This window comes from Myotis myotis, unplaced genomic scaffold (assembly GCF_014108235.1).
Source record: "Myotis myotis isolate mMyoMyo1 unplaced genomic scaffold, mMyoMyo1.p scaffold_m19_p_10, whole genome shotgun sequence".
In the NCBI taxonomy this organism is placed as follows: Eukaryota; Metazoa; Chordata; class Mammalia; order Chiroptera; family Vespertilionidae; genus Myotis; species Myotis myotis.
The window spans coordinates 48,022,490-48,047,322 of NW_023416314.1; the positions used below are offsets into that span (position 1 = coordinate 48,022,490).

The 24,833-nt window shown below is 50.7% G+C and overlaps 1 protein-coding gene across 5 annotated transcripts in view; it reads right to left on the reverse strand.

Moving 5' to 3' along the window:
• Positions 1-24,833, reverse strand: part of GALNT18 (polypeptide N-acetylgalactosaminyltransferase 18) — a 296,165-nt gene that overhangs the window by 123,970 nt on the left and 147,362 nt on the right. For all 5 annotated transcript variants that reach the window (XM_036325391.1, XM_036325389.1, XM_036325392.1 and 2 more), the window contains exon 3: positions 12,880-13,046. In XM_036325391.1, the coding sequence (XP_036181284.1) occupies positions 12,880-13,046 (167 nt within the window). The remainder of the gene's footprint in view (positions 1-12,879; positions 13,047-24,833) is intronic.

Here is a 24,833-nt window from a genome sequence, read left to right on the forward strand (position 1 = left end):
AGAGACCATCTCTAATCATCTAACCTGAAGCACGTTCCCCTCCACATTTCATTTACTTCATGTCATCATATTTATATGTTTTACAGCATTTGTCACAGTCTGTCATCATTTGATTGTGACCCGTCTATCTAGCAGATCAGGCTGTGAGCCCCTAAGAGTAGGGACCGTGCCAATGTCACATCCCTGGGCATAGCACAGGGGCTGGCACTCGGGAGGTGACTGTCTTAGTAATATGTTACTGTGACAAAACAACACATGTAGCAGCTTAAAACAACACAAGCTGATTATCTCACAGTTTCTATATGACCCTCTGCTCAGGGTGTCACTGGGTTGAAATTGTGTTGGCCAGCGCTGCAGTGCTCATCTGGGCCCCAGGGTCCTCTTCTAGCCTTACTGGTTGTGGGCATAAGTCCTTCCCTTGCAGTCACCGTAGGACTGAAATCCGTGTTTCCCTGCTAGCTGTCAGCAGGACCTTCTCAGCAATGAGAGACCACCTGCAGTTCCCTGCCCCGCGGCCCCTCAGGCAGTGCACAGTGTGGGCGCTGCTTCTACCAGGCCACCAGAGCGCACCTCTGTGCCTCCCCTTTCTGCAACCAGCCAGAGGAACCTGCTTATAAAGAACTCACGTCACGAGGTCAGGCCCCCCCCAAACTGACTGGACCTTAATTCCATCCACAGAGCCCATTCACAGCAGTGCCCAGATTAGCGACTGACTGAATAACTGCAAGAGGCGGGTATACACCGGGGGCCAGGATCTGCCAACACAGTGATCAATAAATATTTGCTGAATGAAAAATATAGATCTCCTTCTGGCCACCTATTTGTATAAGCAGTTCATCCAAACCCACGTGGGTCCATTTCTAGGTACAAGGCAGGCAGGAAAAAAAAAAAAGCCTCATAGGCAATAACAGAAAGACGAAGAGGGACACACTGGACTTGGAATTGAGAAATGGGGCTTCAAGCCCCAGCGCTGCCACCATCTTGCCGTGAGAACTTTGGTGACTCACTACCTGCTCTGCTCCTCCATTCCTTCATCTCTCAAATGAGCATAAAACACCTATGTCAGGGAATGAAATAAGATTAAATCCTTCTATCCACCTACCCACTCATCTGTCTCCCCACGTCTCTCCCTCTCCCTCCCCTTATCCTCTCCCCTGCCCCACCCTCTCTTCCCTTCCCGCCCCCTCTAATGGATGCACCTGGAATAATGAGAGAGCCCGATAACTGGGACGTGCTTTTCCGGCCATGCAGAATTTGGGAATTCAGTAGACAGTGGGCATTCACCCAACGATGGATTGATATATCACAGGAATGCGGAGTACATAGGTCCAGAGGGCAGCAGCTGGCCCGCTATGATTCTAGGAACTCACTTCAGAAAGACTGAACAACAACCTTCAATGTTCTTTTCAGAAAAAACACAATCACTTCAGCCAATATCTTAGCCTCATGACCGAGCAGCCCTGGTCAGAAGCACGCGGCACACAACTTTGTTTTCTTCAATTCTCTGCATTTGTTCTCATGTTTAAGACAAATGAAATTTGACAGCACAGATAAGCTTGCAGACACACTCAGTCCACGGGACTTAGCTGGAAACCTCTTTCAACTCAGGTAAAAATATGCCTTTCTTCAGTGCCTGAGCACCTTAGGGAAGATATAGGGAGTCAATGTGGCCGCTGCACAGCCTGGCATGAAAGCCTGCCACGTGGCTGAATTTTCTGTTGTATCAGTAAGTGCTGATCGGTGACAAGTTAATTCCTCCCCACCGTCTGGGCAGAGCACCCGCTGTCCACCCCCTGAGCTCATCAGCAGGATCCTTTGATCAATTCCCCTCCCAGACCCGGTTGGGACGCTCTGCCAAGGCACGCTTGAAGCCTCGCCTTCACCATAACCCTGCCACAGACACTCGTTTTAATTTCCATTTGGCTCAGAACCCATGTAAATGCTGAGCTCTGATCCAATTTCTAATTCATTTCTGTCACCCCATTGAATTCACCAGGTGAGGAAGGGTTTAAAGAAGCAGTTCTCAACCTGTGGGCCGCGACCCCTTTGGTGGTCAAATGACCCTTTCACAGGAGTCGCCTAAGACCATCCTGCATATCAGATATTTACATGACGATTCATACCAGTAGCAACATTACAGTTATGAAGTAGCAACGAAAATAATTTTCTGGTTGGGTCACAACATGGGGAACTGTATTTAAAGGGCCAGAAGGTTGAGAACCACTGGTTTAAAGGCTTGGGTTTGTAGGATTCTAATTCATACTCCTTTCCCCAGAGGAGAAGCATTTTCCTGGGTCTCCTTCGGCATTGAAATGCTGTGGTTATTCACTCCCAGATGGCAGCCACCCCTGCACCAACCACAAGGACCACAAGCTAATCCGCTAGGGTTGCAGTGTAAGAAGAGGAGGGGATGCAGAGAGGAAGAACCAGATGAGCCCTGGTGAGCAGTGGCACATCCAAATCACAGCCACCCACAGCGATTTGGTTCACATGAAGGCCTGAGCTCTTGTCCCCTCCCCTGCCTCCTGTCCTGCCTCTTGCCCTGAAAGAAACCTAGTGAGATGAGCTCAATGGGACTGACACGCTACTGGGAGTCTCCCACAATCTGTCTCCTCTCAGCCCGGTCAGCTTTCCTGGTGCTGGTCACTCCCCTCTCCCACGCCTAGCCTGGCACAAGGTGCCAGATGCAAGTGGCTTCTAAGGTCTCAAGATGCAGGGATGTGACTAAGAATGGCATCAGAATCCACAACGTTCCTGCTCATTGATCCGATATTGTTGTGGTTTCTTTCTGTTTAAGAGCCTCTCTCCCTAAAATTCTACTTACGTCTTAAGCTCGAGATAGCAGCTTCTAACAACCACTAGACATGAGGCAGCTCATTTCGACATCTGTGTGCAATGAGGGCTGCAGAGTCTGCCCACTGGCCTGATGCCATCCCCAATGGAAGCTCCTCACAGGCAGGTACCACATCGGGTTCACCACTGCCTCCCGGCACAGAGCTCAGAACGGGTACTGGGTTTGCTGACTGAATGCGCGTGAATGACAATAAGAGCAGAAGAGGTGTAAGTCCCCGTGGGCCTAGCAGACAGGCGAGGCAGTCCCTGAAAAAAATAAGTTTTCCCCCAATTGAGGGCCCCTGAGAGCAGATTAGGACCCTGGTAAAATAGAAAACGAAACCCCGCCCTCCCTGCACCCCACCTCCACAGCAAGTGCAGGTTTCTGTTGACATGGCACATAGGTGGGTCCACACCTGTGGCTGGAGCTTCCCCACCCCAACGCTTTACCCAGCACAGCCTCCCACCCTGACATCACACCAGGGGCACGCTGGTCTCCAAAGAGCTCGGAAAGCTCATTTGCAGGACAGATCTGGGCGGCTGTGGAGATGACTGCAGGCTCCAGCCCTCGTCCACGCACTTCCTTTTGCTGAGCACCTGGTCCCTGGAGCTGCCGGGGGACACCTGCTTCCCTGCCTGGTTTGGGGCAGCCGTTCAGAAACCAACCCCCCCCAGAAGGCATCCCATCCTCCAAATAGCTGATTCCCACAGGAAGTATTGGATGTGGCGGGTTTCGGGCCATTTTCCATGACTGGGAAAGCAGAGGGAGGGTCTCGGCTCACCAGCAGTGCCTGCATTCAGCTCCACTTACACTGTCAGCGCTGGTTTGTCTTTTCAAGCTGCTGAGCAAGATAGGCCGGGAGCCAAGAGGGCGCAAGGAGACCTCTCCTGCCAGGTGCGCTGCTGGCTAGGTCCTGGCCTCTTCCAGGGACGGCCTGACTCCCAGCTGCTGGCTGCAGGCCCCTCACCTGAGGGCAAGGGGCACCTCTCCTGATCCCCTCCCACACTCCGCTCAGAGCTCCGGCTCCGGGAATCTCCCCTTCGCCAGATGGTCACACAGCTGACCAGAGGAAGAGGCCTTTTGTACTTGGTTCCTGCCAGCTTTGCTAATCAAACACTGGTCACCCTGACGGGTCTGTAAAGCAAAATGATCCAACCCCGTGGCTGCAGGCTGCTTACAGGGGGCTCCTGAGCTATATATATATATATATATATATATATATATATATATATATATATATATATATATATATATAAGGCAGTCCCAAAGCTCTCTAGGGCAGTGATGGCGAACCTATGACACACGTGTCAGAGGTGACACGCGAACTCATTTTTTTTGGTTGATTTTTCTTTGTTAAATGGCATTTAAATATATAAAATAGATATCAAAAATATAAGTCTTTGTTTTACTATGGTTGCAAAGATCAAAAAATTTCTATATGTGACACGGCACCAGAGTTAAGTTAGGGTTTTTCAAAATGCTGGCACGCCGAGCTCAAAAGGTTCGCCATCACTGCTCTAGGGGCTATTCTTGGTTACAGGGAAGTATGTTGGGAAATTCCTGATTTTTCTAAGTCAGTTTCCTTTTTTGGTAAAGGAACCTAAAAGGGGTAAAGAACTGCCCTCACTATTGCCAGGCTCAGGCAGGCTTGGCTGTGCACACTGCTGGGGCCTCAGCAGTGGCTGGTGAGGACAGAGGAGGCTGATAACAGCGGGGGGGCTGGCGCTGGAAAGACTGAGCTCCAGGGGTGGTCCACAGAGAGGCAGCATCCCCAGGGGCGGGGCACTTCCAGGCACCACTAAGAGCATTCATTTCAGGGGGAGGGGTCTATCAGTGGGAGGTCCTAGCCCTCAGGATGCAGGAAAGCAAGTGGGTCAAACCAGGGAGCAGAGTCCCGCCTCTTAAGGAAGGGGGTTGGCCAGGGCTGTATGGAGAGCCAGGGCCCAGCTTAGGGGATGAGGGTCTCTGAGCAAGGCTCCATCCCAGCAGGGAACTGAGGGTTGGTGGGGAACGGACACAGAAGCCCAAGTGTAGGACCAACTCAGAGAAGGTTGAGGAAAGTGGGGTTTGGAGGACCGCGGTGCAGGACACACCGCAGGCTGCAGCAGCTCTGTCAGGCTAGGTGCCCACTGGCAAAGGGAGGCTGCTGCTCTTCTCTGCAGAGGCCAGGGCTGCTGGGCGACAAGCCCATGGCACCTCGATATGCATCCTAGAAAGGCATCCCCTCTGGGACCCTCAATTAGAAAAATGCACATCTGAGACAGACTTGTTGCAGTATGCATGGTTTAGCAAATGGAGAACATGGGCTATTTTATCCATCCCATCCCTCTCCCCCTGCCCCGCCCCCTCCCCCCCCACTCCCCCCAACACACATGTGCTCCTTGTCTGGGTGCCCTGGTGAAGGGCACAACCTGCAGAGCCCTAGGAGGTTTGCTCAGAAGCTGACACAATTGAATCTGCCAGAGATATTTAACTGATTCCCTTAGTCACAGGCTGGGCCCAGCCCTAGGGTCAGGGCTTGAGTCGGCAGGGAGGGCTAGGCATCTGCCACCAGAAGCAAGCAGGATCTCAAGAGCCACACAGACCATTTCCTCAGGAGAGTGCTGGACAACACCGAGGACATCAATATGTGCCCGTGGCCAAGAGCAGCCCCCAGGCTGGTGATGGATGATGAATTGGGCAGGTAGAGGCAGCCCTGGGCAGAAGGAGTGAAGGTGAGAGTCTCCAGGACTCCTGCAGAGTTCAGTCCTGGCTGCCTCCTCTCCAGGTTGCTGGGTGCCCACTCCCAGTCTTGTGGGTGGGCCACTCTAGTCACACAGGTCAAAGGAATAGAGGTGGGTGGTGACAAAAAGCCTTCAGCTGAGAGAGCTGACAGCCCATGTGCCTGGCTGTATAAATTCCTCCAAGCTGCCTGAGGCTTGGCTGTAATTAGATTAGCTATATGGGCTTCTTTAAGCTCCATAAAGCACAATACTGTCTGACCATTTTTTTCCTCTGCGTTTTTTATTTTTGCAATTATTCCAGCTGCATGCAAAGCTGTTGGTATTTTTACAGCCCGGAATGCGTATCTCTCGTGTAGGACAGCATCTTTGAAACATTAAACAATGATTAGGCAGGCTCTGGGCCAAGGGAGGATGGGGGCTTTGCGGAGGCTTGGGGGAGGGGGCCCGGCAGCTGGCGGCAATCTGGGAGCTCTGATTCTATTTCGTCACTACACTGTGATTTTCATACCAACAATTAAAACTAACAATGATTCACAGTTGTGCAATTACTTGTCATTCATCGGGATGGTGAGGGTGGCTCCAGGTAGTGGTGGGGGAAGCTGAGCCGCTGTCAGTGGGGACTTGCATGCACACCATCACTCACACTGCACACACAGCCCAGTGCTATGGAATGGATGTGTGTGCCCCCAAATTCGTAGGGTGTTTGGAGGTGGGGCCTTTGGGAGGTAATTAGGGTTAATCGAGGTCATGCGGATAGAACCCCCATGATGGGATTAGTGCCCTTATCCATAGAGAAAGAGACACTAGAGATCGCTCTCTCCACACCCACACACTGAGGGAAGGCCATGTGAGGACACACAGAGAAGGCAGCTGTCTGCAAGCCAGGAGGCAGGCTTTCCGCAGACACTGAATCTGCTGGCACCTTGATCTTGGACTTCCCAGCCTCCGGAACCTGAGAAGTAAACGTCTGTTGCTTCAGCCATCCAGTCTATGGTATTTTGTTATAGCAGCCCAAACAGACTAAGACACACTGTTTACACATGCTCACACCACATACATGCACACTCATAGGTTCATTCATATTCACTCTCACAGCCTTGTTCAGATGTACACATGCAAACACATGTACACATATGTGCGTGCACATGTACACATATGGGTACACACACAGGCATATCAACTTCTCTCTATTTCAAAGGAAACAGGAAGCTGCCCCCTCTCACAAGGTGACCTAGAGCATGGCTGCCAACTCTTCAATTTCCTCTCTACCCCAACACGAGCCAAGAAGTTCGCTGGGAAATGTCTTTCCTTATTCGACCCGGCAAAGCTCCAGCTGAGGGAACAGCACACCCTTCTCTTAAGTTCCTTCTTTGCTTTCTTCTTCACTGGTCCTGCTGCCCAACAGCTCTCTCTCCAGAGTGGATGGAGGAAAGAGAATGAGGACGACATTCAAGTAAGTCTTTTGGCGTCAGGGAGCCATGGTGCACCTGAGGCAACCTTGTTTAATAGTCCAGGGTGTAGGCTCCCAAGCCAGACAATCTAGGTTCAAATCCCACTTCTGTGTGACTTTGGACACGTTCCAACTGCTCTGTGCCTGCTTCCTTGTTATAAAAATGACACTGATCATCGTTCTTACCATTGTCTCAGAGCACCAGTTAATTTCTATAAAGTACTTAGAATAGTCTCTGGCACATACTAAGTGCTCACTGCGTGGGACTCTGACTTGGAGCACTGGGAGTCACGCTGGTCCGAGGCCCAGGTCTGGAGAAGTGGGGGTCAAACTACAACCCTGGGCAGAGACCCCCTACTAGGCAGTGGTTTAGCCAAGGGCCTGGAAGCCAGCCTGGGGACCCCTCTGGCCATGCCTGCCTGCTGCCCTGCCCTGAAGTAGATCAGGCCCTGTACCTAAGAGGGTATGGGGGCAGCTAACCCACGCTGGGACTCCAGGACACAGGCCCACCTTGTTAATGTGTGTGTGGATCACATTGGCTCTGATTTGCCCTCACCAAGAAGCAATGGTGTGGCTGGCTATCGGGGACGTCCACCAAGGACTGAGCTTATGTCCACACATCCCCCAGGCTTCCGGAAGTGTGGTGAGTAGCAGAAATGGGTTCCAGGGCCAGAGGACCTGAGTTTGAGTTCCTATACCATCACATCCTGCTATTTATGTGACCCTGAGCCCTGGTCACTTTTTAAATTTTTTAAACAATTTTTATTGTTTTTACCTCTCTGAGACTTAGCTTCTTTGTCTGTGATATACAGATGATAAACATGTCTACTTCCCTGTTCTCTTGTCAACAAAATTTGTTTAGTGACTACTCTGTGCTGGGCACTGGGCTAGTTGGAGGGACACTGAGATGCCTAGCACTGTGTCCCTCTCACACTGGTTAGCTTGGCTAGTCTGTATTAAATAGCTCTCTGTAATTTAGTGAGTAAATAAACAGCTCAAACACCGTGTGGGAGGAAGCTAGGGCATGTGTGTGCACTCCCTAATCCAGCCAGTTGGGGCGTAGTGCGGAGTGATGGAAGGCTTCCTGGAAGCAGTGGCAACTGAGTGGAGCCTGAAGTTGGAGCTGGGCAAAGGGAGTAGGAGTGTGTGTGTATGTGTGGGGGTGGGGGTGGGGGGAGGGGGGCAGCCATTCCTAGGAAAGGATATCGATAGGCCAGGAGAGACACCACTCAACCCCAGCCTCAGGTGTGTGAGGGGTGGAAACTGGCCATTCCCTTGTTGCAAAGCAGCAGAAGAGTTCAAACATTAAGCTGGTTTAGGTTGGGCAAGTCACTGCCAACCAGGAGCAGATCAAAATCTCCAGGAGATGGGATTCTTAAAAGAGTATTTGATATTGCCATTGTTTTGATGTGCTTTTAGTTACAAAATTCAGATTCGGCTTTTGACAGGCCCTCAAAGTAGCATGAGAGACCTGTGTATGATTTTTAAGTTTATCAAATAACGACAAGAGTTTAAAGAGGAAACAGAGAAACTGAGTACAAAGAAAAAAATTTTTTGAAGCGGGAGTGGCCAGATTGGGGGAAGTGGTGACTCTGGACAGTTGATGAGGGAGCCTGCCAGGACTCATTTCACTGAGCACCTGCTCTGAGCGATGTACTGGAACACCTGTGTCACATGAGTGAGTTCACAAGGGAAGGGGGGCGGGGGCGGTGGCTTAGCCATGTGCCAATGTACTTGGCAAAAATTATATGGCCAGCAAAGACCTGTTGAGGAATTGAACACATGGATGAATGAATGAACAAGTAAATGAGTGCCCAGATGCACAGGCAGAGATGACTCTATCAGCTGAAAATCCTGGTGCTTCCTCCCTCTGGAGGTCTGTAAAGGTTGAATCACTCAGCCCCAGCTGAAGTCGTTGGCCCATTGGGAGTCACTGCAAAACACAGTAATTAAAACCAGGAGGCTCGCGCGGGCTCCCCCATGTCCTTGAGATAACAAGGAAGAGGAGCCAGGGAGGGGAAGCATTGCCTCGGGGTTGCAGGGAGGACACGGCAAGGCCCCCACTGCGGCGAATGCCTGCAGAGGTTGGGCAAGATCGAAGGCGGAGGCCCAGGGTTGGCCGCTGGACTCTGTGCATAGGTCCTCCCTGGCTGGGGTAACAGCAAGAGAAGCTTCCCCTCCTGCTCTGCATTCCACCTGCCATTCACGCCTTCTCCCTGGGATGAGCAGGGAGGTGCCAGGACCCCACTGCAGGAAGAAACACTCCACCCACAGTGCTCACTGCTTGAGGCTAGCCCTGAGGGAGCTTGGGTGCCTGCTGTCCAGGCTCAGCTGCAGTACAGATGGAGGACAACAATGAGACCGTCCCACTGCATCGGAAAGCTCTGAGAAGCTTATTAAAATGCAGATGCCTAGCAATTGCCCCAGACCTACAGAATCAAGACTCATTCATTCTTTCCATTGAATCGATATTTATTGAACACCTACAAGTACCAGGTACTATTCTCGGTGCTAGAGAGACAGCAATGGACAAAACAAATCTCCCTGTCTTCATGGAACTTACATACTAGTGGAGAGAAAATGTCCAAATAAATAAGGGAAGTAATCAAGTGAGTACAGAATGTCAGGTGGTGATTGGTGCTCTAAAGGAAAACAAGCAAGGAAGGGTGAGGAGTAACAGAGGTAAGGGCTCCCATTTTAAATAGGGTGGCAAGGTGGTATTTGAGCAAAGGCCTGAAGAGGCAAAGGAACAAGATGTGCAGATATCAAGGGGCAAGAGCATTCCAGGTGGTGAGAACAGCAAGTGCAAATGTCCTGGGGCAGCAAAGTGGCTGATCTGAATCTCCATATTTTTAGTGGAGCTCAAACACAAAAGCCTGAGATCACTTTAGCATACTGTAAGCATCTTATACAGGAGTCAGTCCCTGAAAGAGTGAAGCTCGTTTAGGAAATTGCTTAAGAAGCAAGAGAACAGGAACTCAGACTCCTACACCAGGACTGTCTGCAGAGCCTTCAGCCCTGGGTTTCCGAGAGAGAGCTAAAGGTCCAAAGGGCTTGGATGAAGAAAGCAGTAATCAACTGCCCCTTCCCTGTGTTTATGGGAACACAGCCTAATCCCAAAGCAAGGTGCCTGCAGAAGAGGCTACAAGGCACCAGAACACACAGAACCTGTGACAAACGCCTGGGAAGGAAGGCTTAGCAAGGGATTCATTCTGAAAGCTCCGTACTCCTGCTTCACTTACAGTTTTAAACACCAACATCCCTTCCATCCTGCGTTATCTCATTCAAGCTTCCGAACAATCCCCGAGGTAGGAATTATACATCCCAATTTTATAGATAAGGAAAATGGGGTTCACAGAGGTTAAGAACTCACAGCTAGGAAGAAGCTACAAAGAGCTGGAACCGAAAAGCTGGCCTAATGACAAATTCTCTGGTCTTCCCCCCAGAAAAGAGAGAAAGGCACGGCTGCCTCTAAGCAGAGGCTCCATGCCAGCTAGTGTTGTTAATGTTGCTATTTTTATTATTGTCATTTAACTCACTCTTAGGACCACGCAGCTCATATAGCACTTTCACTCCCATTCCCTCAGTTTATCCTCAGTGACTATGGGATGGACAGGGCAGGGCAGGACCTTATGTCCCCACATGGCACATAAAACAAAAAGCAGCCCGACCAGTGTGGCTCAGTGGTTGAGTATTGACCTATGAACCACAGTTTAATTCCTGGTTGGAGCATATGCCTGGGTTGCAGGCTCGATCCCCAGTTGGGGGTATGCAGGTAGCAGCCAAACAATGATTCTCTTTCATCATTGATGTCTGTCTCTCTCTTCCTCTCCCTTCCTCTCTCTGAAAACAATACAGATATATTAAAAACAAAACAAAACAAACACACACAAAAAAACAAGCAAAAGACCAGGAAGTGGTAGACCTGAGACTGGAAACCAAGTCCTGTTATGTTTCATCCTTATTTTACATTTATTTGCATGACTCCCTGATGTCAGGGGTTAGGTCTGGTCCATCATTCCCTCATGTCCTTGGCCCAGCCAGGCACTCTATAAATGCTTGTGAACTGAGCAGAGGCCCGATGTGAGATAAATTGCAGTCCTGTGCTGAGTGAGATGGTGCCAAGAGAAGCAGGCCTAAATGGAGCCTGCCCAGGACATGGCCACAACCGCCCTCACAGAAGTCAGGCAGGACCGGTGCAAAGGATCCTTCAGTTCTCTGCTAAGTAAGGCCAGAGACGGCTCACTTCCTCCAACAGCCAGTCTCAAGTGTCCCTCCTCTTCTCTTGAGAGCTTAGCTCAGGCTGCTCCCAGGGAACCCCTTTACTGGTCCGTCCTGTCCTATTCCCAAGGGGCTCTCCAGCTGGCACCAGACCCCTTCCCACAATGCCCTCCACCCATGCAGAGTCCTGCAAACCAGAGGGTGCTATTGCTCTGCCAGCCTCAGCCCCCATTGCCACACTCCTCATTGCCTCCAGCTGTCTCCCTATTCACCCATCTGATCCTCCCAAAGGGCAGAAAGATGGGCCCTTTCTTCCCAGAGGCAATCCTGGTTTCTGTGCCCAGGATCCATTCTCCTCCCTCCTCACAGGCCCTGCTCCACCCCTTGGCCTCAAGGGACTCAGGTACCCCCATCTCCGGCCAAGGGCCACAGGCACCTGCTCCTCAGACCCATTAAATCACCAGGGCTAAGGGATGGCCACCTGGACTTCTTAAAAGTTCTCCAAGCAATTCTAACCTGCAGTCAGGGTCTCGAGAACAACTTTACTTTCAAACAAGGGAAATACACACAATACAATACAATACAATACAATACAATACAATACAATACAATACAATACAATACAATACAATACAATACAATACAATACCATACAATACAATACCATACAATACCATACTATACCATACACCTGAGCAACACAGACCAGACTATAATAAAAAAGAGCATGTTTCACCCATTATAAGGGTAACTATTGTTTCTTAAAAGTTTTGTTTTAATAGCATGTGCATACAATTGGGTGTGAGTAGGCATGTCATCCTGGGTCATGATATAAATATATTTTTTGCTGTAGATTGTGGTTAATTTTTTAAAATTGTTTTTTAATTAAATTTGTCTGTCTGTATGTGTGTGTATGTAAAACTTCGGCTCCTGATTCTCTTTCACAGTTAAAATCCCTGACAGAAAAGTCCACCTCCATGCCTGCTCTTCACCTTCACCTGGCTTCTACAGCTGCATGCCAAGTCTTGAAAGCTTCTTGCTGAGGTTTGCATGCTCTGCACCTTCCAAACCCACTGGCCTCTTCCCAGACTCTGTGTCCTTCCACCTGTCTGTCGGTTCATTCAAACAGATGACTCTCATTCCTGAAATTCTCTGTCTGTGGAATATGTGTCCTCCAGTTTCTCCTGCTGTGCCTTCCCTGTGTCTCAGCCCTCTTCCTCCTGACTCCTACATGTCTTACACTCAGCATTCTCTCAACTTCTATTTGCTGGTCTTCTCTCTTCTCTTTGCCAACCCTCTCCTCCCAGTCAATGACTTCAATTACTCTGTGTACACAGCTCCAATTCCACGTCCACTGTGGATGTAGTCGGGGTAGAGGTCAGGGCTATTGATCTCATTACACTAGAATGTTGGAGGGAAGAGAGGAAGGTTGGTAAGATATAGCTTGGGGACCAGGCTTCAGTGGGATGCAAAGAGGGCACACCTTATGGAGTGCACCTTCCAGAGCACTGACCACCATGAATCTCTCATCACAGAGGCAACGTCCCAGAGCAGGAGCCGCCACAGAGAGCCTTGAGAAAATGAGAACCCCGCATAGAGGCTGACCCCTCTGCTCAAGGGTCAGCCGCAGAGCGAGGAGCTCGAACACTCACCGTTGCTGCTGTTGTCGTCCACCAGGATGATCTCCTTGAGCAGGTGCGAAGGCGTGCGTTCCATGGCCGAGTGGATGGAGCGCAGAAGCACCGAGAGGGCTTCATTGACAAAGATGAACACGATGCTGACCTCGGGCAGGCTGGCAGGGAATGAGAGGTTGCGGCACCTGGAAAGAAGGAGAACCAGGACCTTACACCTTTCAGGGAATCCTCAGGGGCACCCCAGATGCTGGTCCACCCTATCTCATGGTTCCAGCTTTCCTGGAGGGCTCCGGAGTCCTGATTCTTCCCAGGTCTCTTCTTTGATACAGTGAAGCCAACCCCCAAGTGTGCAGCAGACCAGCTCACACCATTAAAACTGTTTTCCCCACAACAGGATCTGAATGTGTCAATGACTAGCCCAGCTGAATAGCTGCGCCCTTAGCACTTGGTGCAAAGCCTGGACCCAGTAGGTGGTCACTGAGTGTTTACTGGAAGAATGACTCAACATTTCTAAAACCAACGGGAGAGAAAATACAACCAAAGGAAAGTCTCAGTGTTTCCAAAATGGCAGCCAGTGCCTAGGTGAGGCCAGACCTCAGATGCTCTGCCTCAGGAGGGAACCATGCCTCTTCCCAGGGCCTTCTGCTGCCGGAACCCACCCTGGCTCCTCCAGCAGGCATACTGCCTGGGCCTCCCTGCCCTTCCTTCATCACAGGGGTCCGGCCTTCAGAGCCAGGTTGAAGTCAGAGTCTCAACGTGAATGAAGGAGGGATGGAAGGACAAGTCCAGTCTCATTTCACAGATGAGGACACTTTGGCCCAGAGTGGCTGAGTCCCCGCCAGGAGTCAGCTGCCAAGAGAGAATATCTACGCTGGGCTTCTGATATCTACACCAGGGTTCTTTCTTGAAGAAGAAATAATTGTGGGAGAGACTGCCCTTCCCCCCTTGCTTCACTGAAACCCTGAAACCATTTGGAGATCTTTTACCCAAAGGACATGAGGCAAATTCATGAAAGTCTGCACCCCATTCCCCGTGGGAAGAGGAACATGCAACCCTGAAATCAGACGCCATAAAGAGGCCAAACAACCAGAAGTGTCATGGTTGACAGACATGTCCAGTTCCTTCCCTGCAAGCATTGCCTTAGTGGGCAGGGAACCACCGCTGGTGCCCTTCTCTGGCTGAAACTAAACGCCGCCGTTCCAGAGGCACTGAGATCCCATCCTCGGGGGTTGAATGGCAGCCCTGTCCCAGGCCCTGGACTCAGACAGGAGGCTGCCCACTCCCACCACCAACCACTGAGGGCTCCATGGTCAGGGCTGGTGACCGCGTTGCACTGCTCCCATGTGGAGGCACAGCCAGGTTAGAGCGCGCACTAATGAGCATAATAGCACAGGGCTCCTGCTCGTCAGTAATTAACGTGCTGCAGGATAGGCATGGGCCTGCTCTTCCTTAATGAGGAAGTCTGTGGGATAACCAGCACGGAGCAATTCGGAGAAATCACCGTGGGGCCCCCGCCTGCTGAAGAGGAGATTAATAAACTAAAATCGCCGTCTCTATGGTTACCAGAAATTTACAGAAACTTCTCTCATTCTATTTCAAGCTCTTCTTCTCTCTCACCAAAAAGGGATGGAGGAAGGGAAAGAGTGGAGCCTTTTCCCAAATCTGCTTCATACTTAAAATTTTCATAAAACCCTCAGTTTAACAGGTTGGTGTCGAATTCGTTCATTGTTACATTTAATGGAATTAATGTGGACTGGGCTTCTTCCACGAGGCAGTTCTGCACTGAGGATGCAGAGGGGTGTGGATCAAGTACCCGTAACCGTGGAGCTTACACTTTGTCGGGGGAAACAGGTAAACACAGAGGCAAACAAATGACCCAGATTCGTATAAGTGTGGAGATGGAAAGTAACACAGGGTAGGAGGTCAGCATGATGCCCTGGCCACTGTTCTAGAAGAAGGGGTCAGGGATGGGCTCTGTGGGGAGGAGAGATTTGATCAGAAACTTAAATGTCACTCAAGGTGAGCCCTTCAAAGGCCCAGTGGGACAAGGGAACGTGCTGTGACTGGAGACCAGGCCAGGGAGGCAAAACAGCTTCTTTAACTGCGGTGAAGGGACAAAGGAGAGGGGGAGGTGCAGGGAGGGACTTGGGAAGGAGGGAGACTGGAGTGACTCCTTACGCTCATCACACCCTTGTTAAACATTTTTATTGTTGTGAATATGATTTCTATGATAGCAATTAAAAGGTTTGTGGTTAACAGTCAAACAATTCTTCTTGCTTGTGCTTATTTATGACTGTGGAGGCCAGCAGCTGGCCTTTCCGTCGGCGTGGAAACTGAACTAAGCATTAACACACAACCCACTTGCAAATTGCATTTTAAAAATACCATGTACGGTCAAACCACTCCCGTGTGACCTTTATTTTTCTTCTCTGAAAGTGTGATTGGTGAACAGCTCCCAGTAAGGCCAGTATATTGGGCCTGCTCACTGTCCTCCCCGAGAACTCCACCAGCATGAGGACTGAGACCCTAGGTCTGCTTCCCCTTCCGAGGAGGTTTCCCCTGAGTTCTGAGACCTCGAGGGCCAGAGCTCCAGGTGCTCCCAGGTGTTTTCCAGAGTTAGAGGGCAACTGCCTTCCCCTGCTTTCTGCCCTTCTTAATTTTCAACATAACTACTCCGCGTCCCGCTTCCCAGGAGACCACGGTGGATTTCTCCCAGCAATGGCCCTGTCGGTCCTGATGGTTTGAGCCCCAGCGCCTTTGAGGGGGCTCCTGATGGCCTTTCTCCAAGCAGAATGGAAATGTTGTATCCATTTCGCAAGTGAAAGTCTGCTGATCACTATTTTCATATGAAAGTCTCTTTTGAACATAAGGTGTGTGTTTTTTTTTTTTTATATGACAAACATTTGAACATAACAGACACCTAGTCTAGTGCGTCACTTCTCTGTTTACCATCTGTCTCCCTCTACTGTAAGGACCCTCCCTGAGAGCAAGGAGTTTACTTTGCACTGTGTTACCTTCTAAACTTAAACCAGGGGCTGGCACATGGTAAGTTTCTGGAATTGAACAAAACTAACAGGTTTGTTTATTTGTAGAAGGCCTACATTTTACATGCAGGCTACTGATCTCAGCATGTTCCTTCTTCTTAGAAACCTTCTCCTGCAGGAGTCACCACCCCACCCCGCTTCCCCTGCTGAACGTGCGGCTCCCTCAGGTTCAGGCTCAGCAGTCCTCAGTTTCTTTGCACTGTAATTAAGTGACCCCCCCTCCCCTAGCACCCCCCTCCCCCCGCCAAATGTCCTGATCTCCTTAAATCCTTCCCTTCTCTCCTGGGAGCTGCTCAGGGCCCTCCCACCACCTCTGTGCTGGAGTCTGGCACTTGTTTTGTCTAACAACCAGCACTGATCCCCACCGAGTGCTCGGCCTCTCCAGAGATAGTGTGTCCCAATATACTGGTCTTATTGGAAACTGTTCATCACACCTTTAGAAGGAGGGCTAGACCTCTCCAGAATGCCTATCAAGTAGAATAGAAACTGGGGTCTATCTGCCAATGAACACGAGTCACACTTCGGAGATGGCCTCTCCCAGCAACCTGGTCCTCCAGGTCTGGCCATGCACACCCTCTGCTCCCAGGCCCTGCCCTCCTGCCTGCTCTGGGCGTCTTCTCCACACACTGTTTCCCCGAGTGCCTCTCCAGAGAAGGGCCGGGGAGATGAGCTTCAGGGAAGCCACAAAGGTGTGCCTGGTCCCTTCCGGGCGACACTCCTGGAGAAAGCCTGGCTGCATGAGACCAATCCCTTACTCATTTTGAGAAGAGGCACCTTCTCCTATAAAATCAAGCCACAAAAGTTCCCTTTTTACTCTCATTCTTGTTCAAAGTCGAGCCATTTTCCATGAGAAATAAAAACAAGGCATTTCTGAGAGAGGAGTACTATGGCTGTCTAATCAGCGAGAATTGATGGTCATGATAAACTCGACTTTATCGATCTCTGCACCCAGAGGCGGTGTGGGGACGGGAGCAGCGATGTAGGGAGCCTCTCAGCAGAGCCCCCCAAGACTGTTTGAACTATTTAGGAAGCAAGTTTATATCAAGAGCTTCAGTGCCATTACTGCGAGAGGCCGGGAAGCAGTGCAGACAGAATGAGGCCAACCCAGGCTCCTGGTCCCTGGGTATCACCCAGGGCAGCAGCCAGAGGCCTCTCGATTGGATCTCAGAGTCTCTCCTCCCTGACCTCAAGCTCCCCACCCATGGAGCCGCCTGACCTGGGTGGAAGAACGGCTATACCTCTCCAGAATGCGTATCAAGTAGAACATGAGCTGGGGTCTATCTGCCAATGAACATGAGGAACCAGGTCCAACTATGTCAGGGTTCTGGGAGTGGAGGTGGGACCTACCTGAATCAAGCAGTGAGAAGATGATACTCCCACGTACCCACTCCCCCAAGTGCCCCCAGAGAGGCCCTTCCTGTAACTGTGGTCAGCACAGGGGGTCAGGGGCACTGCTAACCACTTGGCCCCAGGATCAGCAGTCCCCTCTTAGCCCTTCAGTCATCGATGTCCACCCCACATTCCCCTTCCACCATCCTACCTGCACCCCCAGGACTTGCTTGATACTCCAGTGACCATGCATGGTACACTTGTAGCTTCTTCCAGACCCTTCCGGATCGCTTTGTTCACCAGGTCCCCCCTGTGCCTCCCACAATGTCCACCCAGAAAGCCCCGGGTGTCTGGATGAATGAAAAAAACTAATAAATACTTGAATGGGGAATGGTAGAATCAATTCAGGCCCATGAAAGCTCTGGGGTTCCCACCATGATCCGATAGAACAGGAATTGCTGCGTTGAACAGTTACTCCTTGCCTGACTGCAACAATAAGAACAGACCATCCAATAAGCCAGAGTTGGGTAAAGCAGAGGATAATGGTGGCAGGGCCTTTGGGGATCGGGCAAGACACCCCCTCTAGCTCAGATGTGGAGGAGATGGTAGACATCTGAGAATGGGGAGTTTTAACAGTCTGTAAAGGAAGAGAAATGGGCCAACTGATCTCGGAACAGAATCCAGCATGGGAATTGCTGACAGGAAAACTACTAAGTAGACGTGATCATCAAGACCTCCAGCTTTCATCCAGAGACAAAAGTTCTGCCCGGCCAGTGTGACTCTGTGGTTGAGCATCGAACCATGAACCAAGAGGTCACTGCTTCGATTCCAGGTCAGGGCATGTGCCTGGGTTGTAGGCTCGGTTCCCAGTGGGGGGCATGCAGGAGGCAGCAGATCGATGATGTTTCTCTCTCACCAGGGTTTCTATATCTCTATCCCTCTCCCTCTCTCTCTGAAAGTCAATAAAAACATGATTTTAAAAAAGTTCTACAAACATCCTTTCAGGTGACTACCAATTTAGAGAGAGGAACGGCTATCTCAGACCCGGACTGCAAGTAGGACAACAGGGAAACGAGTCATTAAAAACATAAACAGTCAACAGGAAGCGGGGAGACTGTTTGTCCCCACATCTTAGAAGTGCAGGGAAAATGGGATCCCTGGGCTCCATGGACAGCCAGTCACTCTCAGGGCACCGAAGTCAGCTGGCGTAGTGGGAAAGCCCCATGGGGACTGAGTGTCTCCATGTGGTGGGTTTGTTGGTGAGCTGGACAGGTTTGTGGCAAGGAGAGCTGAGGACTGTGGGGAGAGGGAAGGTGGGCCCTGTGTGTCAGGAAAAGGAAGTCCAGGCTGGTTTCAGCCTCTGATGCCCAGAATGCGGGCGGGGGAGAAGTCCTGCTTGGGGGCTTCAGTCTGGTCTGCCTTACAGGGCTGCCTGGCCCTCCTCTCATCTAGCGCCAGGGCAGGTAGCCTGTCCCGTGGGGCTCCTTGTCCACATAGTGGTCCTTCAGGTAGTTAAAGTCATGATAGCATCCCCAAAGACATCTCTTTTACAAATGAGAGAGCCAGGTAATAAAAGTAACAAAAAGTTAAAGAGTAGTTACTACATGTCAGGCAGTGTTCTTAGAGCTTGACATATATTACAACTACAGGTCTGGTGCACGATATTCGTGCACTGAGTTGGGGGGGGGGGCCTCAGCCCGGCCTGTGCCCTCTCTCAGTCCAGGACCCCTCGGGGGATGTCCTCCTGCTGGCATAGACCCAAAGATATCAGGCCTAAGCTGGCAGTCAGACATCCCTCTCACAGTCTAGGACTCTCGCAGTCCAGGACCCCTCACTCCTTACCGCCCGCCTGTAGTGGAGGCAGGAGAGACTCCCTTCACTGCCACTGTGCTCGCCAGCTGTGAGCCCGGCTTCTGGCTGAGCGGCGCTCCCCCAGTAGGATCGCATTGACCACCAGGGGCAGTTCCAGCATTGGGCGTCTGCCCCCTGGTGGTCAGTGTGTGTCATAGGGACTGGTGGTTCCACTGGTTGTTCTGCTGTTCAGTCGATTTGCATATTAGGGTTTTATTATATAGGATATAATCTTTGTATTAGTATCACTAATTTACAGACAGGAAAACCAAGGTACAGAGAGGCTAAGTAACTTGCTGGAAGTCAACCAGCTTATAAGTGAGAGACCTGACCTTGGAACCCAGGGAATCAGGTTTTAAATATTACTCTATAATCTAAGCAGAAGCTTCATCTACTTGTCATGTTATCCAGTTCTTCTCCTAGGTTGTTCTCCTCTGAACATACTCTACTTTCTTTTTATCCCTTTTACTCCATTTCTGCAGTTGTGATCTGAGTAGCAGAGTAAAACAAAACTGTCACCTCCCCTTTTTAAGACATTACTAGAAGCCCAGCGAATGAAATCGCATGGCCCGCCCACCTGTGTGGCCTCGCCATGCTCGCAGCCCCACCCACCCATGCTGGTGTCAAGTCCCTGCTAGCGCCTGCACACTCAGCCTCCTGGTGACCAGCCTTTGGTCGTTCCACTGTGACGGTGTCACGACCACGGGGTTTTTGTGATAGAGATACCTCTACTAATATAGCTCAAGCCCTGGCTGGGTAGCTCAGTTGATTAGAGCTTTGTCCTAATACGCCAAAGTTGTGGGTTTGTTCTCTAGTCAGGGCACCTCTGAGAAGCAACCAATGAATGCATAAATAAGTGGAACAACAAATCTCTCTCTCTCTTTCAAGCCAGTCAATCAATAAAGATTAAAAGAATATACAGCTCAAGATTACGCCACCTTTAAGAACAACCACATGACACTACTGGCCCATAATGAGCTTAACATTTATGAAGAACCAGAAATATTTTTTTCCAGGCTGCTTTAGTTAGTATTTCCCCCCAACTGTGTTTGTGCAGTTAGCATTTTCAGTGCAACAGCAGAATCATTACCTAAGGGTGTTTATTTGACCCCTTTGCCCCGAGGCTGCCCTCATGGAGCACACCCTTTCCACAAACTTTGGGTCATCTCCACGGAGCCAATCCCAAACCAGAAAAGCTCACCTGAGCAGGGTGAGCCACGGGTGCTGAGGAAGTGTTTGGAGACACAAGATCCAGGTAAAACTACTGGTTGCCACATACTGCCTGTGGGAACTTAAACAAGTTTCTTGACATTTCAAATACTCAGGATTCTACTATATAAAATGAAAACAATAACTACCTCAGAGAGATGTGAGGATAAAATTCAGTAACCGCCCCCCCGCCACACACACACACACACACACACACACACACACACACACACAAAACAGACATTAAGCAGTTTGCATAGCACTGATACCTGGAGCCCGCCCCCTCTCCCCCAGGACCAGCTATATAATTTGTGGGGCTCAGTGCAAAAAGAAACTATGGTGGCCCCTGTTAAAAAATTATTCAGAATTTTAACAAAGTGAGCAAAGAACTTTAAGCCAAGTGCAGAGTCTTTGCAGCCTTCTTGGGGTCCTGTTGCACGCTGTATTAGTTTCCTAACACTGATGTTGCTGCTGTAAGAAATTATACAGCCTTGGTGGCTTACAACAACACACATTTATTATCTTACCATTCTCGAGGTCTCACTGGGCTAATATCAAGGAGTTGGTAGGGCTGCATTGCTTTCTGGATGCTCAAGGTGATAATGTGTGCATGCCTTTTCCAGCATCTATCTCAAGGCTGCCCAGGCCCTTGACCAGGTAGCTCAGTTGGTTAAAGCACCATCCCAATACACCAAGGTTGTGGGTTTGTTAAGAAAAAAAATCAATTAAAGGCTGCCCACATTCCTTGGCTTATGGCTCTCTTCCAACTTCAAAGCCAGCAGTGGCTGGTCAAGTCCTTCTCAGATTGCCATCTCAGACTCTTCTACCTCTCTCTTCCACTTTTCAGTGACCTTGCAATAACATTGGGCCCATCCAGATAACCCAGAAGAATATCATTTTGAAGTCAGCCGATTAGCACCTTTATTTCCATCTGCAACCTTCATTCATTGCCACATAACACACCATATTCACAGGTTCTGGGAGTTAGGATATGGACATCCTAGGGAGGCCATTATTCTACCCACCATACACACCCATAAAGCCAGTCCTCCTGGCCCCTAAAACTGAGCTCTTAGATGTCTATCTAGAGACCCTGAAGACCCCACAGTACTCTAATCCATACATGCAACTCTGTGGCCACACCCAAGGTGGTGGCAGCAAACACCCACAGTCACCTTGGATGGACCCTGACCTGCTCCCAGTTGGGCGGAGCCCCTGGCTCCAGGACGCATTCTCTCTGCTGTAATCCTGGCCTGCTCCTTTCCTCTTGGATGTTCACACATGGTTTCTCCAGCTCAGGGCCCAGGGCTCCTTTGTGGGTGTGTGGGTGTGGCTCTGTCCCAGCTGCTCCCACCTGGAGCTGCAGAAAATAGTCTCTCTTTTAACAACCCCTCATGCCTCAGCCTCAGGCCCTAACCCACCAGTCAACCGAGGAGCCAGTCCACCTACCCCCTGCAAGGGAGGGAATGGACCTCAGGGGACTGCTGGAGAGAAAGGTGACATCATTGACTCAGGAGCCTCTGAGGATCTGCCAACAAGAGGCAGGAAGCAGCACCTGCCCGGGGCTCTGCCCTGAGCTACCTTGGAGGAAGGCCAGAGTGTTGCCATGGCAACGTGACAGTCCTGAAGCTTGGCACTGGAAGGCCGCTTCTCCTCCTCTCCCCCAAGTGCCCCCGGGCTCTGTTTGGAAATAACAACCACTGCCTGTAGGAAAAAATTCAGTGTGTGCCTGCTGCTGTGGAACTATGGTCACCCACATGCCACCTGCCTGAGCCGCTGTCACTGGGGTAGCAAGCTTGCTTTAACCGCTACCCCCACGATCATCCTTCCCCACAACCACAACCATATTCTCAAAACCCATCAACCTCTCAGAAGATGTCTCTTCCATCCTCCCTCTCCACCTCTCAGGCAAAGGACTTCCCCATCTCTTTCTCACACCCTCACTTTAAAAAAGCACACACACACACAAATCCCTGATGCTGAATTTACATGCAAAAATGCACAGATCTTAAGTACACAGCTTGATGTGTTTTGACAAATGATATACCTCTGTAGTCCACCCGCCAATCAAGGCTTGTTTTCTCCTTTTTCTCTCTTGGCTCCTGGGAGGTTACTTTGGTGCCTACAGCTAAGGAGGAGGAGGAGGATGGGTGCTGGGAGCAGGAGCCACAAGAAGGTTTGGAGCTTGCACCGGGGGCATGAGCAATAGAGCCACGCCCAGCCAGGCTGAGATGCGGCTTTTCTCCCCTTCAGTCCTGAGGTCCTGGTATCTTCTCAACCCAGGGAGCAAGCAGGCAAGCCTCCCCCACCTCCAGATCTGGCAAAGCTTCTCATGGGCTGAGGTCCAGGAGGCTCACTGGTGATATAGCCAATGTCCAGTGTCCCCAGGTTTTCCCACCTGGATTGCCAGTGGCCTTGTTACAACAACTCAGGGAGAATGAATGGCATTTTGATTTCCCCAAAAGCAAAGTATCCTGGTGCCCAGAGAAAGTTTGTCCTCTCTCTGCCCAAAGAGCCCAGATGAGGCTGAAAGAACTGCCGGCTGACTTCATGCTCCCCTGTCCTCCTCTCCCAGGGGAGGGGAGTCAAACAGGTAAAGGGAGGCTCCCTGCAGACACCACTCTGCAGGTCCTGTCTTCCTCCAGAGAGGCCACAGAAGGGCAGGTTTCTGTGGGCCATCAAGTCCAGCCCCTGACTTACTAGAAACCTGTGAGGATGACTCCTCGCCGAAGAGGCCGGGGGATTGTGGGCAGGTGTTCCGATCGCCTGCCTTGCACTCTGGGTTCCCACTGCAGCGGAAGCTCCTTGAGGTTTCCCTGGCTGACGCTCACTCGGTGCCTGGCACACACTAGGTGCTCACACTCGGTGCCTGGCACACACTAGGTGCTCACTTGGTGCCTGGCACACACTAGGTGCTCAATAATGGTTATTGGATAAATAAATTAATGAGTCTAGCAACCAGTTGGATGGACATTTTTTCCTTCTGGTTATGTCTTGTCCTATGTAGAAGGTACTGAGCACAATCCAGTCCTCTCTCAGGTAGGTGGCAAGGTAAGTCATCTTTCAGGAGAAAGAGAGAGAGAGAGAGAGAGAGAGAGAGAATAAGGGATGGCCAGAGGTGAGGAGAGGAAGGATGGGGCAGGATCTGGAACATCCACTTTCTGGTCCAGGAATAAAGCCAAGCATAACGCCAGGGTTAGAACTTGAAAGAGCAAAGCCAAGAATACAAAGAGCAAAGTGCAGGTTCCAAGGACACCTCCAGGGGCAGACGTCCCCAAGGGTAAACGACAGGTAACAGGAGGGAGAGGCACAGGGGTTGGAAAGCAAGAGCCACCTGACATGACTCTCTTGGAGGCGGGCAGTTAGCACGGGCTTCCTCCCCAGGTGTTCCCACCCCCGCCCACTGGCTCCAAATCCAACATTCGCCCTAGCCGTGGCATCATTCTCCGCCCAGATAATGGGTTTGATGTTCACTAAGACATTTTTTCCAATACTGAGAGGCAGACCTTCCCCACCAGATGAACTGATCAGCTTAGAGCTCTGTTAAAGCAGCTGCCCCCAGTCCCTTTAGACTCTAAAGTTTAGAGTGACACAAACTGCCACCTGAAGGCAGCAAAGCACTGTGACAGTCACAAGAACAAATTCCTTTGCCAGGCTGGCTGGGTTCAAACCCCAGCTCTGCCAACGAGTGACCTGAAGCGGATATATGATCTCTCTGTACTCAGTTTCCTCTTCTGTAAAATGGAGACTAATAATGCTACTGTAAAATTATAAAAAACATATATATACTAGAGGCCCAGTGCACAAATTCCTGTACAGGTGGCGTCTGGCCAGCCTGGCCACAATCGGGGCTGATTGGGGCCAGGCCTGTTGGGAGGAGGAGACTGCTGGAGGTTGGCCAGAGGGCCTGCACCGATTGGGTCCTGATCACGGCTGGGCCAGCTGGAGGGAGGGGCCAAGGGCAATTGGTGGGTGGGGCCCCCCACAATTGGTGTGTGTGGGGGCCAATCAGGGGCAGAGCTGGCTGGTGGAGGGGCCATGGGCCGATGGGGGTGGTGGGGGCCTGTTGGGGGTGGGGCGGCTGGGGGGAGGTGCTGCAGGAGGTTGGCTGGAGGGCCCCACCCCCTGATTGGCTGGTTTGCTGGCCACAGTGGGCATCATACTGATTAGTCATTACAGCGTTCTGGTCACTGGTTTTTTATATATATAGATATTGGGCTGTTCCTACTCCTATTTAGTCTTTGACCCTGGTTCCTGACACAGAGCTCCTAAAACCCTTGGCATTTCCTGGACAGTAAGAGCAGTTTCTGACCTAATGAGATGACTCCTGGTGGGCTCCTTCCTACATGAGGGCTGGTTACCAGAAAGACCCGCTATGAAAAGGGGCTGAGCAGAAGTTTGACGCTTTCAGCTCTACTTCCTATCCTTTGGAGGGAGGAGAGGGGCTGGACAATGAGTTAATGACCGATCCTGCCTATGTGATGAGGCATCCATAAAAGTCCCTACAGTGTGGGATTTCGATGGCTTCCGGGCTGGTGC